Below are 16,352 nucleotides of genomic sequence, written 5' to 3' on the forward strand. Positions count from 1 at the left end.
GGTTAATGTACTTATACCCTGTACCGGGGCGATGCCGTGTCACCCGGGAGCTAACGGGGCAGCGCGACTGCTGAAGGACCGGGACGGGGCGGGGGGTTGAATCTCCGCCACTGCTCCGGCTCCATTTACCGGTCTGAAACCGGGGCGACCTCACCCCGGCTGTTTCGGTCCCTGTCCCTCGGGGGCTACTGCACGTTCCTGCCGGGCACTTGCTGGATTTAATGGGGAGGTGTTAATTCTGCCCTTCGCCCGAAGCGCAAACGCTCGCACGCTCCCCACACCCCAACAGCGCCGTGTGGCAGCGGCACCCCCCCCCCCCCCAAACACACACACCCGCCCCCCAAAATGGAAAGACTCAGCAAAGCAGCCCTAAAAAAGCAGCTCTTCTGCCTGGGGATGCGGCGGGTGCCTGTGCCCTCCCGGTGGGCTCCTGCCGGGGGAGGGAGGGGGGGTGGCAGTGTCCCGGCGCAGGCCCCCCCCCCCCCCGCTGCGGCACAAGGACATGTAGACACGCACAGACACACAGACGCTTCTCGAGGCAGCAGGAGCAAAGTTGGCCCGGGGGCGGCCCCGCACCGCCGCCCCCCGCCTCCGCTGAGCCGCCAGCCCCCTCCCGCCCCCCCCCCCGGCCCCGGTGTCAGTCACGGCGGCGGCTCCTTTCATCTCCGCCGCCCCCGCCCCGCCCCGACGGCGGAGGGCGGAGGGCGGGGGGGGGGGCGGGAGGGCGGGCGGCCGCGATGCTGAAGTTGCGCCGCCGCCCCCCGCGTCCCGCCGCCCGCCCCCCGCGGCCCCTGCGCCGGGCGCGCAGCGCGGAGGCGGCCCCGGGGGCGCGGAGGCGCCGCGGCGGCAACTTTTTTTCCCTGCCCGCGGGCGCGGAGGGAAGCGGGGGGGGGGGCGCGTCCCCGCCCGCTCCATCCCTCTCTCCCTCGCTCCCGGGGCTGTTTCTTCCTCGCCCCCCCGCCCCCCGCGGTGCCGCCGAGCCCAGCCCAGCCGTGCCCCGGGCCGCGGGCGAAGCGGCGGACAAAGGCCCGGTGGGTGCGCGCCGCGGGCAGCGCCGTCCCCCGGGGCGCCCCCTCCCCCTGCCCGCCCCCCCCCCCCCCCCATCACCCCCCCCAGCCATTTTAACTCGGGCCCGCCCGGGTGGCGGCAACTTCACTCGGAGGCGAAACTCGGGCGGGCTCTGCTCTCCTCCACGTCCCCCAGGGTGAGCCCGGGCCCGGGGGGGGGGTGGATGGCGGGGGGGGGGGGGGGCGGGGGGTCGCGGCTCCTGGGGGGCGGTCCCCGGCGCGGTCCCTGGGGGCGGGCGGGACACACGCGGGTGTATTTCGACTTATTTCGGCGGGGCGGTGCGGCGCGGCGGGGCGAAGCTCCCCGCGGGACCGGTGCCGTGCGGGAGCGGGGGTACCTCGGCCCCGAGGGGGCGGGCGGGGGTCTCCAGCTGCCGAGAGCAGCCCCGAGGACTTCACGGGATTTTTCCTTCTTCTCTCCTCCTTCTCCTCCTCTCTCCTCCTCCCTCCCTCCTCCTCCTCCTCCTCCTCCCCCCGCTGCTCCTCCCGCTCCCGCTCCCCTTCCCGCGGCGGGCCGGCGGCCGCAGCAGACGCCGCGCTGCCGTGAGGATGCCGCAGCTGCCGGGGGCCGGGGGCGGTGGGGGGGACCCGGAGCTCTGCGCCACCGACGAGATGATCCCCTTCAAGGACGAGGGGGACCCCCAGAAGGAGAAGATCTTCGCCGAGATCAGCCACCCCGAGGAGGAGGGCGACCTGGCCGACATCAAGTCCTCCCTCGTCAACGAGTCCGAGATCGCTCCCGGCGCCAACGGGCACGAGGTGCGCGGCCGCGGGGTCTCCGCGGGGCAGCGCGGAGCGACCGCGGGGGCGCGGGGTGCGGCGGGCTCCGGGCGCCCGCGCCGCCGCCACCGGGAGGGAGGAAGGGAGCTTCGGCGGGACACCGGGGAAACCCCTGAATTTCCCCTAAAAAAACCCATAAGTCATCCCACTCCCGATTCCAGAGGGGCGGCGGGCAGAGCCGGGCGGGCTGCGCGCCCCTCCGCGCCTGGGGATGCGGATGGGGGGAGGGAGGGCGGCCCCCTCCGCGCTTCGGCCCGGTACGAGAAAGTTCCCGCGAGTCCCCCGACGGCGCGGTGGTGTTAGACCTCAAGCAGCCATGAAATTTCCTCGGTAAAGTCCGCGGGGTCGGAGCATTCACCGTAAACTCTTTACGGGATTTGTATAAAACTGTTTGGGAAGAAATGCCCGACGCTAAAACAACTTCAGGCTGAGCGGAGAACCTGCTTTTTAAATTTTGTTTTGTTTTTTTTTCTTTTATTTGTTGTTGTTGTTGTTTTTATCTTTTTTTCTTTCTCTTTTTATTTTTGTTCCTAAAAATCTGGTAATGAGGGCAACCTGATTTTCATAATTATTTTTGGTATCTTTTTACCAAGAGTGTTTTGATTGCTGAAACTCCAAATATTTTCCAGAAATAAGCCCCTTTCATTAAATGTAGGGTGCTTCTGCTGGAAATGCTTTGCAAAGCCCCTTAGTTATTAACATCGTCATAAAACGATCGTTTACACAGACATTTCTGGTACAGTTGCCGTCCAAGCTACTTAAGAGGGAAAAGAAAGATGGTTATCTCCTGCCCTAACTTTTTTCTTTCTACAAGAAGCTGTAGCGCTGTGATCGATAAATGCTCATCCATACAATGACTTTTCTTCTTTTTCTTCCTCTTTTCTGATGGTGGATTCCCTGTGGTCAGGTTTCCAGGCAGACTCAAGCACAGGATTCCTATCATGATAAAGGCAGAGAGCACCCCGAGGAAGGTGAGAAGCGCATGGTCCTGTCTTGCGATACTGTCCATCTTGGTCCCCCTGTGGTATTTCAGTTGTTTAGAAACTGATAAGTAGGCCAAATGGATCTTCACTGAAGAAATAACTATTTTTAGGATATCAGCTTAAACACACCTGTTTCTTCACTCATACAGTGCAGCCGAGTTGCGTGTGTTCAGAAACTCTGTGCTTTTGTCCCCATAACCAAAGTCTGTTGTTTAAATCTCCTCTTCCAAATCTAAGCGTGAACAGACCTCTTGCTTTTTTTTTTTTTTTTATTTTTTTTTAATGTACCAGATGGTTAATTTTGACTGAGGAGGACAGAGGAAATAAGAGCATTCACTGAATATCACTTAGGAAGCTGGACACCCGTACAAAGAATGTGTGCTGTGAAGGATGGAAGATTATGTTTAAAATTAAATGCTTATAATGAACTAAACCAGATCATAAATTTCATATAAAGACAGATGCAGTTCAGTCCTGGTGCTTTCCAGGACTCTGTGGCGATTTTGATCCAAATTGGTCATTAAACAGCCTAAAAGCAATAATGTCCGTGCTCGTAACACTTTAGTAGTGAGGGGGAATAGGTCAGCTCTGCATGATTTTCTTTTCAACCTTTCATGCTCTTACAACCTCACCTTCGAGTAGTGTCACTCTCAATGGTGATATAGGTGGGAGAACTGTTTATCCCCCTTTGCAGGACCTGGACCCAAATTCTTTATTTTCCTACAAAATAGCCTCCTTCACTTGGCTTCCTTCTTGACTGTAGTGCCATGTGTGTTCAACAGCTTCTCCCCCTGTCCCCTCCCAAATCGTTAAGGTCTCCTTCCAAGCCAGCCCCTGCCCTCTAATTGTTCCCAGTGAGCATGGCCAGAATGAATTGTTCGCTGCGCTCAGTGGCTCAGTGAGAGGAGGAAATGATTATATCTAGTTATCACTGCCCTGTTCCTGCCTTTCCTAACAATAATGTTGGAAACCCATACTGGCAGTACTTCTGAATCCACGAATCCTAGAGTGATGGATAAAATGGGGGAAAACTGCTACTTGAGAAATGTGATGTCATTGCTGATGTTTCTGCCTTGATTTGAACAGGGACTAGCAAAATAAATTGCTTACTCTGAGGCTACTCTGTATTTTAAGGATAAACTCACTAAGCATACTTGCTCCTTTAAGAATTAACTATTCTCAAAAAAAAAAAATATTACAAATTGCTGCAGACCACTTTCTGTCAGAGGTAATCTCCACGAGTAAGGAAATGTTTGCATGCAGAACATTTTTATGAATGCACAGTACCTGTTTAAGTGCTCTAACTTACAAGAGATGTGTATGTGGGGAATAATGTAATCATTGTTTCCTCTTCCGTAGGAAAGCATCCAGACAGTGGCTTATACAGCAAGGGACCATCATACTCTGGTTATTCTGGGTATATCATGATGCCAAATATGAATAACGACCCGTACATGCCTAATGGATCTCTGTCGCCACCCATCCCCAGAACAGTGAGTTATCTCTTCCAAAGACCGGTTTTGGCGAGCTGGGTTTCCTCCTGTTCGGTCTGCAGTGTGTGTTCACACCAGGGATTTTTTGGGTAGCTTCAGTCACGGCGAAGGTTGCGCTTCTGCTGCTCAGAGCCTCCGTCCGGTGGAGTTTGAGAGCTCTGGGAGGTGTTGGTCAGGATCGCAGTGGAAAAGCTGAGATTAACATCTGTGGTGTCTGACATCCTTTGAACAGGGCTGGGGGCTTTGTGGGAGGGAGCCCTGGTTTACGACTGTAGGATAATGTATGGCGGAATGATGTAAATTCCGTCTTTGTAGTGACTGGGACAGATGTGAATTTTCTGGCTTTAACTCGTTTGTTGAGGAAAATCGAGGCTGGAAACAGAACTGCTCAACTTGCTTGTCAGTAAGATGAAAAGATTGGGTTCTTTTTTTTTTTTTTTTCCTTCAGATATGGCATTGCTCTCTGCTGATTGATATTTATTTCTGCCATCAGTTGCTCTGCGTGATGGCTTTATGTATCTGGCAGTATTGCTTTGAAACATACTCTGCATCTTCAGTCACAAATTGTGGAACGGTTGTTTAGGAATTAATTGCAACCGTGATGCAGTAGTAACAGCTTTCCTTTACGTTGTGGCAGGCACTGATTCTTCCAGGTTGGTCTTTTAGTTTCCATTGGTGTAGATGCACTTCTGATGGTTTTCAATGTACTTTTAATTTTGGGTAGTCAATATGCATTTATTTTTGTGAACCTCTTGGTATATCTATAGAGCATTGGAGATGCAATGTTAAAATTAACTGTGGAAATTATATTAGTATGACTGGAGTGGTGCGGGAAATAAATTTGCTTGTAGGCATCCTGCTGAAAAAAATGACACTGCAGTTGTGTGAGCTGTGATATGAGAAGTTGGGTGCTGTTATTTCCCTGCGATAAAGCAGGTTTTGGCTCTTACATTTTTACTTGGAGGTCTCTGTCAAACAACTGGCATTATTTTGCTCTCTGAAGTTCTTGATTTTTCTTCAGGGTTGTGGCTTTTGACTTCAAAAACAAAAGAGGGGGCCTAATCTCTATTGCTAATTTGACAGTAGCAAAACAGGTTAAATTAGTGGATGTTCAGATTTGGAATGACAGAGTGGTTGTGCGCTGGGAAACACACTATCTGCCCTTTTTATATGTCACTGTTTACGTTTGAAAGATGCAAAACCTCATGCAATATATTGCTTTCTATAGCTCTGGGGTTTTTTTCCGTGTATAAATTACAGTTCAGAGGCCTAAAGCTATTTAGGGTGAAGCATGTTGACCATGGTCTATTGATATTTGTTGTCGTAAAGGCTGCTCTACAGAAAACTTCAGTTTGGATGTATCGTGAGGAAAAGGATGCAGCTTCTCAAGAGGGCACTGAGTCTCAAACCTGCCCCTTTTTGGACTGGGAAACTTCAGACCATTTTTTTTACACCCTCTTTCCCACGTTACCTTCCTGAGGAAGTCCCTAGTGCTGGTGCAAGGCTTTGAGCAGCAAAATCCAGTTTAATTATTCACTGAGGATTTTCTCCGCGTATGCGTGCCGTGTGGTTGCCGCTCTTTACTGATCCGGCATCGATGCTCCCAGAATATCGGCTTCTTGCAGAGGTTGTCTGCCTGCTCAGGTACTTGAGGAACCGTCCTACATGGGCACGTTGGAGGGGAGGAGGGGGTGGAAATGCATCTGCTTTCTAATTGTAAAGCTGCCTGCGGAACCTCTGAGGGGCTAATTTAGTTCAGTGTTGCTCCTGCATGTTAGAGCAGCACCACTGTTTCGGTAAAATAGTGCTGTTGCAGGGCTGCAGTGTTGACATAAGCCTGGAGTTCTTTCAGTTTAACCACAAGGCTACACGCTTGAGTTATTAAATAATTTTTTTGTTTAATCGAGCTATAAGCTTTGTTAGTCTCCTAGCTTGACAGCTGGGTTTTGATGTGCGTGCGATCAAAACGCCGCATCCAGGAGGCGACACGCTGGCTCACTTCATGGCTAACCACAGCTCCAGCGGCGCGCTCCTGCCGCCTGCTCACCTTTGCAGGGTCCCAACTGCTGCCCCGCAGGTTTGCTCTTGCTCCCCTTTTTGAGGGGGGGACGTGCCTGGGCCGGGGGGGGGCCAGGAGCAGCCGAGGTCTCCCGTGGGGTGTCATTCCCTGGGCCATTTGTGCGTGGAGCAGCCCTGGGGTGTGTACCTGCGCCCTGCCATTTGCATGACAAAGCCGCTTCGTGTTGATGCATCTGTTGCCTGGAGGTGTTAGGCAGGATTAAAAAAACGCCCTGGGGGGCTGAATCTTTTTTTTTTTTTTTTTTTTCTGCCTTGGAAGGACCCGGCTGCCTTCAAACCGCCCGGGGGATGCACCCCGGGAGAAGCGTGGCCAGACCCAGGACAGGGACCATCTCTGACAGCTTGCTATGCCGGGGCAGAGAGACCATTCCCTTTCTTGGCATTGGAAAAAAGTTACTTTCACCAACGTATATAGGAAAAAAAATACCCTCTTGTTAAAGAAAAGACAAACACTTTACATTCTTGCTTTGTAAAATTAAAAAATAAAATCTGTAGTCAGACACGACGTGTCTAATAAGCCTCAAAAGAAGGAAACTGAAGTGTAATTTCAGTGCACCTTTTTGGGGGGGAGGGGAAGAGGGTATGTGGGGAGGATTTAAAATCTTTCAAAATCTGCAATTGTTAGAGTGGTCTCATCTTCCTCGATCTCCTTTTTTTTTTTTTTTTTTAAATTTATTTTTTTAAAATTCATTTATTTGTTTACTTTGCTGGCAACTGATTTGCCTTTTACAAGTTGTATTTGTGGGATCAGGGGGGTGTTAATGACAAGTTCAGGTATGAGCCTTGTGCCGCAGTATGTGTTCTTATCAGATAGCTGGGTAAGTGAAAAAGCAAAGCAGTTGGTTTGGGTGGCTGCAGGAGAAGTGGCACGTGATGGTGCCAAAACCGCAGTAACACCTGGTGAATGTGCATCCTGTGTGCTCGAGATATCTTCTGGTTTCTCAGCATCATGGGGGTGCTGAAGATGGTAAATGGAGACAGCTGTTTGTTTTCTAACTTGTGGGTTTTTTCTTACTTTTCTGTTAACAAGACTAGTTTCAGGGTAGCAAACCTTTCTCGTCTGTGTGATAGGAACGTGGGGACAAAGGAGGTAACCAAAGAAGAATAATTTCTCTGTGTCTTAAATTCATCCAGAAAATAATTTTGTCTTTGTTCCTCCCTCTTTCCTAATGAACTAAACTTTCTGTGGGAAGAGAGAGGATTTCTGCAACCTCCCTTTTGTCTGCTGTTATCTGTTCTTGAGGTCTGGGTTTATTTCTTTGTGGCTAAACTGTCTCTTTGTAGCAGCTGGAGGTGTTAAATAGATTGGAGGATACAATCTATAAACACCTTACAGCAACTTGCAAAACACAACATATCCATTTGAAAATGATGAGGAATTCTGCTAAGAGGGTTTGAACACAAGGAGCAACATTTATACAAAGGACCCCCCTATGTTGCCCAAGTTTTGGATATTCCTTGTGTGCTTCTGCATGGCAAGGGGTATGGACATAGCTCCTGTCTTGAAGAGCTAACGGCCCAGGAGAAATTGTGCAGATAATGTGGAGAAGAGGAAGGATGAGGGTAGAACTAGCAAGAATGACTGGCTACAGATCCTCAGTAGGAGGGTTTTGTTTCCCTAGCTGCATCTTGCTGTCCCTCTGAAAGCAGGCTGGTTCACTTGCATATGGGGAATTTTTGGGACCCCAAGGAGAATGTACGGGAGCTGCACAAGGACACGAACCTGATTTTTCATAATACTGGCTTTTCCTGAGAGTTCGCTTCTGCTGACTGTGCCATTGTAGGCAATTGCTGGGACCCATGGTCAGCTGAAAGCTCCCTAGTCCCATATGAAAAAGGCTTTGTAGCACGATGTTAGGGGGCAGCTCCTGCTCCCATATCACCCATCAGAAAGCTTTGCACTAATTCCCAAGCTGGCATGAGAGCAGGATGCTCTGAGGGCCATAGGCAGATAAGGTCCTGTCGTATGTCTCTCTCGTCCCCCTGCAACTCCAGACCCGTGCCTGAGGAAATGGGTTGCACGGGTAGCCGAGGGGCTCGGCGAGCCGGAGCTGCTCACCCGGCACTGAGGATCTGCTGCTTCCCCCTGCGCCGTGCGTGTCTTCTCCATGAAGTCGAATAATGCTAATTAGCTCCTTAAATAACTTTGAAATCGGGTGCAGGGGGGCACAAAGCTTCCCGACTCTACGGAAGCAGAACTTGCAAGGAGTTTATTCGGGTTTGCACAGGGAGGAATTTTAGCACTATTTGCTGAGGGGATCAGTGAGTCGTGCCAAATGCCAGCACCGGGGGAGAAGAGGAATCTGCTCAGTGCTAATAGAGGGACCTCGCTGCTGCAAACGCGTCTGTCAGCTGCTCTGACTCAAGCGTCACAGCTGATCAGTCTAAGATACGAGCCAGGTCTCTCTGAAACACAAATCCAAGCCATGAATGGTCGTGGGCCGAGTTTCAGTGGTGCTTTCTTTCTCCTCCTTAGTGAAATAAATTCTTCTTTTGGAAACGGGGGGCAGATGAAGTCACTGTGGTGCCCCTGGGTTGGCCTTTGTCTGAAGCTTGATCTGGTTGCTCGTGATAAGATGTCATGATCCAGGCAGAGCCTTACGTACATATGTCTGTCATTAGTGTGGTCCTTGGGCACTTACTGGTGAAGAAAACAGCCTTTCTGTTTATTAGCTGCATTTTCCGTGTCAGGGTGATGCAATTAGCAAATTTATCTAATTGTGAATGGGCAAGGGGGAAAGAAAATGTTCTCCTGATGTCTCAGTCCAGAGACAACAATTGCATGTGTGTGGCTTCAACGGAGGTGTAATCAAAAAACCCACCCATTACAAATCATCAAAGTTGGAGCTTTTCTATATCAATATGTGTGTATGCTTATGTCCTAAATTTCCTTTTTTCTATATATCTAGGAGGTAATTCAATAGAAACTGTGAATGGTGGAGCTGCTGCTTACATTTCAAGGTGGTTTAAAAGCAAAATGTCACTCTTGTTGTTTTGATGCTGTGCCACCTCTTTCTCCAACCTAATCCCAGCCCAGAAAAAATGTTAATAAGGATACCTTGTTACGGGCTGCAAGTGCCAGGGAGGGTATGGCTCAAGAAGAAAGCCTGAAACTCCACAGGTTCAGGCATCAAAAGAGGAAGAGACTATTTCCAGATACTTGCAGCGCTGCATGGCTGCAGGCATTGAAAAGCCTGGGTACTGCAGGCCTGGCTCCTCCCAAGTACTTAACTTCTGTTTATAGTTAGGGAAAACTCCTCCTGATACGGGAAGGAAATAACCCGCACAAAAATGTTTTACTGCTGCTGTAATATTTTTGAAGTCCTATTAGAGGCATGTGCTTTTTTTGCTAGTGGTAAAACATTGTGTCTCCCCGAAGAAGGCAGACGTGCAAGAGTCTGCTTTAAGACATACCATGAACGTTTTGCAGCCCGAGATCTGTGTGTGGTGTGGCCTGCTGTGATCTCCTGTGTTGCTGTCGCATGGACGGACACTGGTCCGAGGGAAATGCTGCCATGAATGAGGCAGTCTGTGGGTCCTTGGCCTGCGAGAGGCAGGTTGTCCTCGCTGTGTGTCCTGTCCTCCCCGCTGCCGTGGGGGACCCATGTGAGGAGGTGCTCCAGTTGTGCGTACGTGACTCCTGTTTATCCCAAATTGCCCCCATCCTGGCTAGCAGGCATTTCTCTCTAAGCTGGTTTTGGCTGAAAGGCATGTTTGGCGTGAAGACTGTTCTCATCTGGCCATTGGGTTTGGTCCCTTCTTGCAGGATGCTGGGAGGAAGGCGGCGCAGCTGCTTGGCTGTTCCTGCCCGGGCATTTGGGGATTAGTGTCTCTGTCACTTCGGCCCTTCCTAAGTGTTAGATTCACTTAAGAAAATTGCATTCAGAATAACTTAATCTAGCAACCCAACGATTTCTATTTTGAGACCTGGATCTTGTGGATATGTTTATGTAGTTTGGGTTTCCCACTTCAAAGGAATCTGTCCTCTCAGCAAGAAAGTGATTGAGCACTTAAATAAAAATGTATTCATTGAATCTTTGGGCTTGAGCTAAAAGTGCAGTAGGGAGTTAACTTGCACGCCAACTGTGCTAATCAGCCAGGGATTGCCTGTTCTCCTAAAGGGGAAGAAACGTGGTCCAAACTGCCTGAGGAGAAGTGGCATGCCTTCCCCTGGCTTCTGGTGATGGTGTTGCTTTCTGGTGCTTCAGTTTGAGATGAAGGACCTAGAATATCTTTGCCTGTGATCTTCAAAGATACCAAATCCCTCATGTAGAAATGCATTTTCATGGAGCCAAAAGGTCAACGTGACGTTTGTTTATTTTCTTTAAGTGGCTGTGGGTATGGGTGAAGTTGAGGCACAAAATCAATAGGATGAGCTTAGTCAGCAAAACTTGCAAGTGTAAAGTTACAAGGCTTTGACTGAATACTTATAAAATGGGCAGCTTAACTTAGAAGTAAGTGTACTGTTGTCATCAGCTGCAGCACGTAAACCAGAGAATTGCTTTGGTTGGGAGTTATTAGGCAAGCCAGAGAGCAGTTAATTCCAAAAGGCGTCTGTCTATCCAAATGCTTTCAGTACTCTAGCCCTGTACTGCAAGCAGTGCCACACAAGTCAGTGAGCAGGTATGCTTCACACAGGCTGGTGAACGGGGGAGAAGTCCCCTGTGATTTCATTCACACAATTTCCAGGAAGGACCTTCTGAAAATGATGGTGCTTCGAATGAAGCTGATGGCAGCTCAGCTTCTCTCTGTGCTGACTTGAATGGAGCTCTGGACAGGGATGCAGAGGTTATCCAAAGAAAACTGGTCTGGAAATGTTCTGATTCATCACGTACGTCCAGAAAAACAGGGAAAGGGAACATGAGACTTTTGTTGGCTCAGAGGTAGAGAGTGGTGAGCTCTAAAAAGCTACCCCTGTTGGACCTGTATTTTTGGATTGGCGTCCTGGTGATACCCGCTGCTCAGAGCCAATGCTCTGTCTCAAGAACTGGTCACTAAGCTATGCTGCAAGGCTCTATTTCTTCAATTTTCTGCTTCTTTCTGTATTTCAAAGCTGCCTCAGAGATTTATCATTGTGACCGTCTGTTGTCTCTCCACAGTTTTGGCATATCTTCTTGCCTTGATCTTTCTTCATCCCCCTCCCAATTTTGCATTGGCAAGCTTTGTCTAGCATAAAGAAAGTACAATACAGAGGTGACGATTAAAGGTGTCAACGCTTGTCAGATGCAGACTGTGCTTGGGAAGGAGGCTTTTTCCTTGACGATGTGCTAAAATGCAGATAAACCGTGTCCAGTGGTGCAAATGTGTTTACTTGGTTAAAATCCCACAACCCAGTGATTTGTTCAGGGTCTGTAGTTTCTAAAGTTCGACTGCCGCTGCATCAGGTTTAGGAAGCTGCAGTTACAAGTGGTAATTGTGGTTTTGGTTGCTCTCAATCCCCCCTGCCCCCAGTCCTCCGCTGCCTTCATTGCAGTGTCATGCAACTCCCGTGCCACCCCCATGGTGGGCAAGGTTCCCCGCGTTACATCCCGCGCAGCCGTGCTGCAAAATGGCACCAAGGAGGACGTTCCTACCACGTGGCTCTCCCAAATTAATTTTTATGAAGTGGCTTTCTTCTCACATCCATGCCTTCTCCTCCGCTTAGGATTCGTGGCAGCCTTTTTCATCGCGCCGGCATTCCTCGCGGCCTGGTCGGCAGGCGTTTCTGTTTCTTAAACTGAAGAGACTCTTGTTACAGAAAAGTTGAGGTGAAGCAGGAGAATAGCCGGACTTGACACAGTGCAGGGACCCCTCTGAATATGGGGAGGTTCCGATTTCTCCCCTCAACATCTGCATGTGAATTAGCCCCTGTGAAAGTCAGAGCGGTGGGGCAGGCGACGGCCAGCCTGGATTCCCCCCCACGCCGCTGGGCATTGACACGGACGGGAAAAATGAGCTCAGGGAGCTGGCGCTGGGAGAGCTCTGGAGGATATGGAGGGAATAAGCCGTATATCTAACATCCTAAAATACATTTTGAAAAACACAAGCAATTAAAATATTTTACCCTGAAGTATGCCTCTAAACTCTTTGCTTCACTGCCCTCCAACACTAGAATGCTGGGCTGTATTTGTGTCCTTTACTGCCTGATTTCCTCCTGCACACAACTGAAATTCAGCTTAAAAAAGGAGTTTGAACTGAGCACGTTGGATGTGGAAAATTTATTACTCAAAACCTTCTCTCTCTCATATTATTTCATGTCTTAAATAGCCTTGGTATAGGGAGAAAATGAAACTGTGCTGGATTTAAAGGAAAAAAATAAAACTTTAAAAAGCTTAGCTCTTAAGTGTGGATTTTTCTGGTTTTCTTGAGGCTTATTCTTCTCTCTCAGTTATTTTGAGGATATCTCTAAGATCCTATTTTAGATGTAAAAAATCAGAATAGGAGAGCCACAAAAAAAAAGCTAGTTTATTAGGCAACTCCCCAGACAGTTTGACAGCACTATTGCAAACATGTTTCTTTTTTTAAACTGGAAACTACCAAGCCTCTTATCGGAGTGACCTGTAAAAGATGACTTCATACTTTGTAACAAGAAAATATTAAGAGACTGTAGGAGAGCTGGTCAAAATGTTGTTTTACTTGAAACTTTGTAAATTCAAGGGCCCTCCCAAAATAACTCATGTAGAAAGCTTTCCCTCTTTCTTTGAAACTTTAAATCCTTCCCGTTATTTCTTTTTCTTTCAATGGATATGTGTGTAAATGAGAATAGTAGAGGCTAATGGGGCAGAATAATAAATATTCAGTCTGGAAATGTGGTTTCATCAAAGCCAGTTCAGAAACCCCTGTGTATGGGGCGCAGGCAGACTTTTTAGGAGAAGGAGATTTCAGAGAGGGTTTTGTGGAGCTTGTCTTCCAGCTCTGGCTCCAGGACTGCAAGTTAATACCTTTAGTTAGTTAAACAGTTGTGCTCACTGCACAAAAAATGCCCTCCTCCATTAAATGAATCTTTCTGGCCAACATCTGCTGGACAAAACATTTTTTCAGGGTCTGTCAACAGGAAGAGACTTCGGGTGGGTCTTGTATTTCTCTTCTGGAGGCAGTGTTTCACAGCCCAGGAGCCCAGAGCTCACAAGTCAGCCATGGGCTGACGTTGGCCTTTCATGCACTACCTGCATCCCCTCTCCTCCACTGGGCTCTGTGAGTTCTTCCAGGAGGGAATGGCTGGTTTGAGCTGAGATTTGAGCCTAGGGGGTTAAGCCAGGACTGGGAGAGCTGCCTGCAGTAACGCAACTGCTGCTGGTAGGTTATTCTGGGGGTGGAGCAAAAGTTTGTGGCTGTGCAATTAAGCATGAAATAGGTAAATCCTGTGTATAATTACTCAGCGTAGAGTCTAGCATGAGGACGTGACCCATGGAAATCACAGCGCTTCGGTGGCTGCCGGCAGATTCCCGGGAGGTATCCCTGGCGCCCACGCTGGCACGGAGCAGGGGGTCATGTCCTCTGCCTCCCCCCAGCCAGCTCCCAAAAGCAGAGGCACAGTCTGGGAGGAGGCTTCTGCATATGAGAACCCAAAAAAGCACCATTTGTTCAGAGACTTGGAGGAGGGTGATGGTAGAGGTGGGAACAAAATCCACCTTTTCCAAGTTTGCTTCAGGAACCCACCTGAAAGAGAGCTCGCTTATAAAGATATGTTTCTTGGGTTGCTTTTTTGTGGTGTGTTTTTTTTTTTTTTGTTTTTTTTTTTTTTTTTTTGTTTTTTTTTTTGTTTTTTTTTGTTTTTTTTTTCATTTTTTTCATGAAAACAAACCAGAAGCCTGAGAAGGTAAAAACTGGGATGTGCACGGAGAGAGGGAGTAAGAGGATTAAAACCAATGCAGATAAGAAGAAAGTTGGTGTCAGTGCTGGCTGTGGCTCCGTACCATACCCAGCCTGTCAATTAAGGACCAAATATTTCTACTGAAGTTTCTAAGTAAAAGCAAGGAAGGGCTTAAGAAAACTAGCTTTAAAACTTTTTGTCAAAAAGCAAACTTTGTTTTTTTTCATTTTCCCTCCATGCCATCACAGCAGCACCCATATCTTTGCACTTTGTTTTCTGTTTGTTCTTCCACCTCAGGAGGAAGCAGGCTGCTTGCCCTCAGCATCATTATTTACAACCCTTCCCCCACTTTTGCCTCCGTCCCCCCTCTCAGAAATTCAGTGCAAATGCAGTTAGATAACCGGTGTGGTGTGCTCCCTCTCCCACGAAGCTGCCATTGATTTGTGGCTCTTGCACATGATGCACGGGGGTACAGCCGGCCAGGGCTTCTCAGCCAGCTCCCCTGGGCACCGGTGTGGTGGGGCTTTTGCCATTTGCCATGGGGCTGGGAGGACCTTGCTCAGCTGCTTCTCAAAGCAGTTTTTTGGGACAGCATCTCGGCAGCAAGGGCATCTGTCTTCCAGCTGCGGTGGGCACCCAGCGTGGCCTCGGCAATGTCCGTGTCCTGCGGCTCAGCAGCTTCTGCTGGGAAGAGTGGTTTGCAAGGAGCTGCCAGCTGGTTTGAAGCTGGAGGCTTTAAGCTTCTTCTTGAGCATCCTGAAATACTTGCTACTTCAGTGTGTGCCTGGGCTGTGCTTGCTGGAGCACAGCTCTTAGCTTCCTATCTGTGTTTCTTGAGTGGTGTGCACCAGTGGCATCACCTCCCTGGGGTTACCTGGGTTTTCTTTTTTCTTCACAGCTCCTTAGCTGCAGCCTATACACGGAGGCCACAGCTGGTGGCTGCAAATCCCCCAGCACCACAGCCAAACCTAAAACTCTGTTTGTTGCAGTCATGCAGGTCATCACGTTGCGGGGATCAGGATTTACAGAACTGCTGAGGTTTGTTGTCAGGTCCCCTGGCTCTCCTTAACATGGTCACCAAAAAATTCTGCGTGAGGAGAAGTTGTGCCTCTGCTTGGGCACGGAGTGCTGCCTGTGCAGGTTATGTAGTGGGCTGTGCAGGATGAAAACCTGGCTGACAGCCTTTGCGTGCCTCTTTTGGGCTACATGGTGTCTCTAGAATTTCAGTGAATAACTGCAAAAAGGTAGCAAGCTTTCAAGCAAAAGTATCAAGTAGCAAGTAAATCCTCTGCAAATGAACACAGAAGTCCCTGGAAGGGAAAATAAGCAGTAATTACAGTAAAACATACTTTTTCATCACAGTAATGGTTTGATGCTGAAAGGCAGGGTTGCAGCATCATACAAAAGTGACTTCTCTGCTACCGGTTCTTCATAGTGGCAAGTGTTTTGGAGACCTTTGCAATGCTACACATGTTGCTTGCTCAGTTTCTGGGGGCTGGCATTTGTTTCCAGATACTTGAGACTCCTTGTGGGATAGGCAGAAGTTGAATTAGCTGCCCTGCCAACATGGCAGCAGATACCTCTATTCACAGATATCTCTCTGTATCTTGTCGCTCTTTGCTCAGTGTTGCTTTAAGAGCATCCCTCTGGTTATCAGAGTGGACACCGGAGCCACAAAGAATCAGTTGTGATTTAAGAAAGCAGGCTGTGCAAAGGAAGCAGTAAATTTGCTGGGGATGGCAGGAGAACAGGGAGGCAGGAGGGGGGAAACCCAAAACCTTGGATTAACACAGAAAAGACTTCTGTCTTAATACTACTAAAAAACTATGAGCTTTTACATCTTGGTTAAAGAGCTTGCTACATTTGGCTCTAGTTTCAGCCTCAGTATGGTTAGTGTGTGTTAAGGAACAGCCAAAGTAGAAATGAGACAGTTTCCCAGCCTTGAAATGATAGGGACATAAGCTCTGTGTCTACAGGGAGGGAGGGCAGATCCCTTTTCTGTTGTCTTTGAGTCAGGATTTTAATGACTACAGGGAAAAAAAGGAGTGTTTAAACAGCAGAAGAAAAATGATACAGCTAAGAGGAAATTATTTTTATTGCTAATACATGGGTGTTCATAATGTTTAATTCTTTACAGCTTATAATGTTTAATTCTTTG

At 48.9% G+C, this 16,352-nt stretch overlaps 1 protein-coding gene across 7 annotated transcripts in view; it reads left to right on the plus strand.

Annotated features, from left to right (window-relative positions):
• Positions 1-868: 868 nt before the first annotated feature.
• LEF1 (lymphoid enhancer binding factor 1) overlaps positions 869-16,352 on the plus strand; it is a 69,223-nt gene continuing 53,739 nt past the window's right edge. For 4 of the 7 annotated variants that reach the window (XM_042797094.1, XM_042797099.1, XM_042797098.1 and 1 more), the window contains exons 1-4: positions 869-1,204; positions 1,595-1,826; positions 2,755-2,818; positions 4,190-4,323. In XM_042797094.1, the coding sequence (XP_042653028.1) occupies positions 1,617-1,826; positions 2,755-2,818; positions 4,190-4,323 (408 nt within the window). In that variant the 5' untranslated portion in view covers positions 869-1,204; positions 1,595-1,616. Of the gene's footprint in view, positions 1,205-1,480; positions 1,827-2,754; positions 2,819-4,189; positions 4,324-16,352 lie in introns of those variants that run through there. The other 3 variants (XM_042797095.1, XM_042797097.1, XM_042797096.1) reach the window with 3 other exon arrangements.

This window comes from Tyto alba, unplaced genomic scaffold, assembly GCF_018691265.1.
Source record: "Tyto alba isolate M040663 unplaced genomic scaffold, T.alba_DEE_v4.0 Super-Scaffold_23, whole genome shotgun sequence".
Lineage (NCBI taxonomy): Eukaryota > Metazoa > Chordata > Aves > Strigiformes > Tytonidae > Tyto > Tyto alba.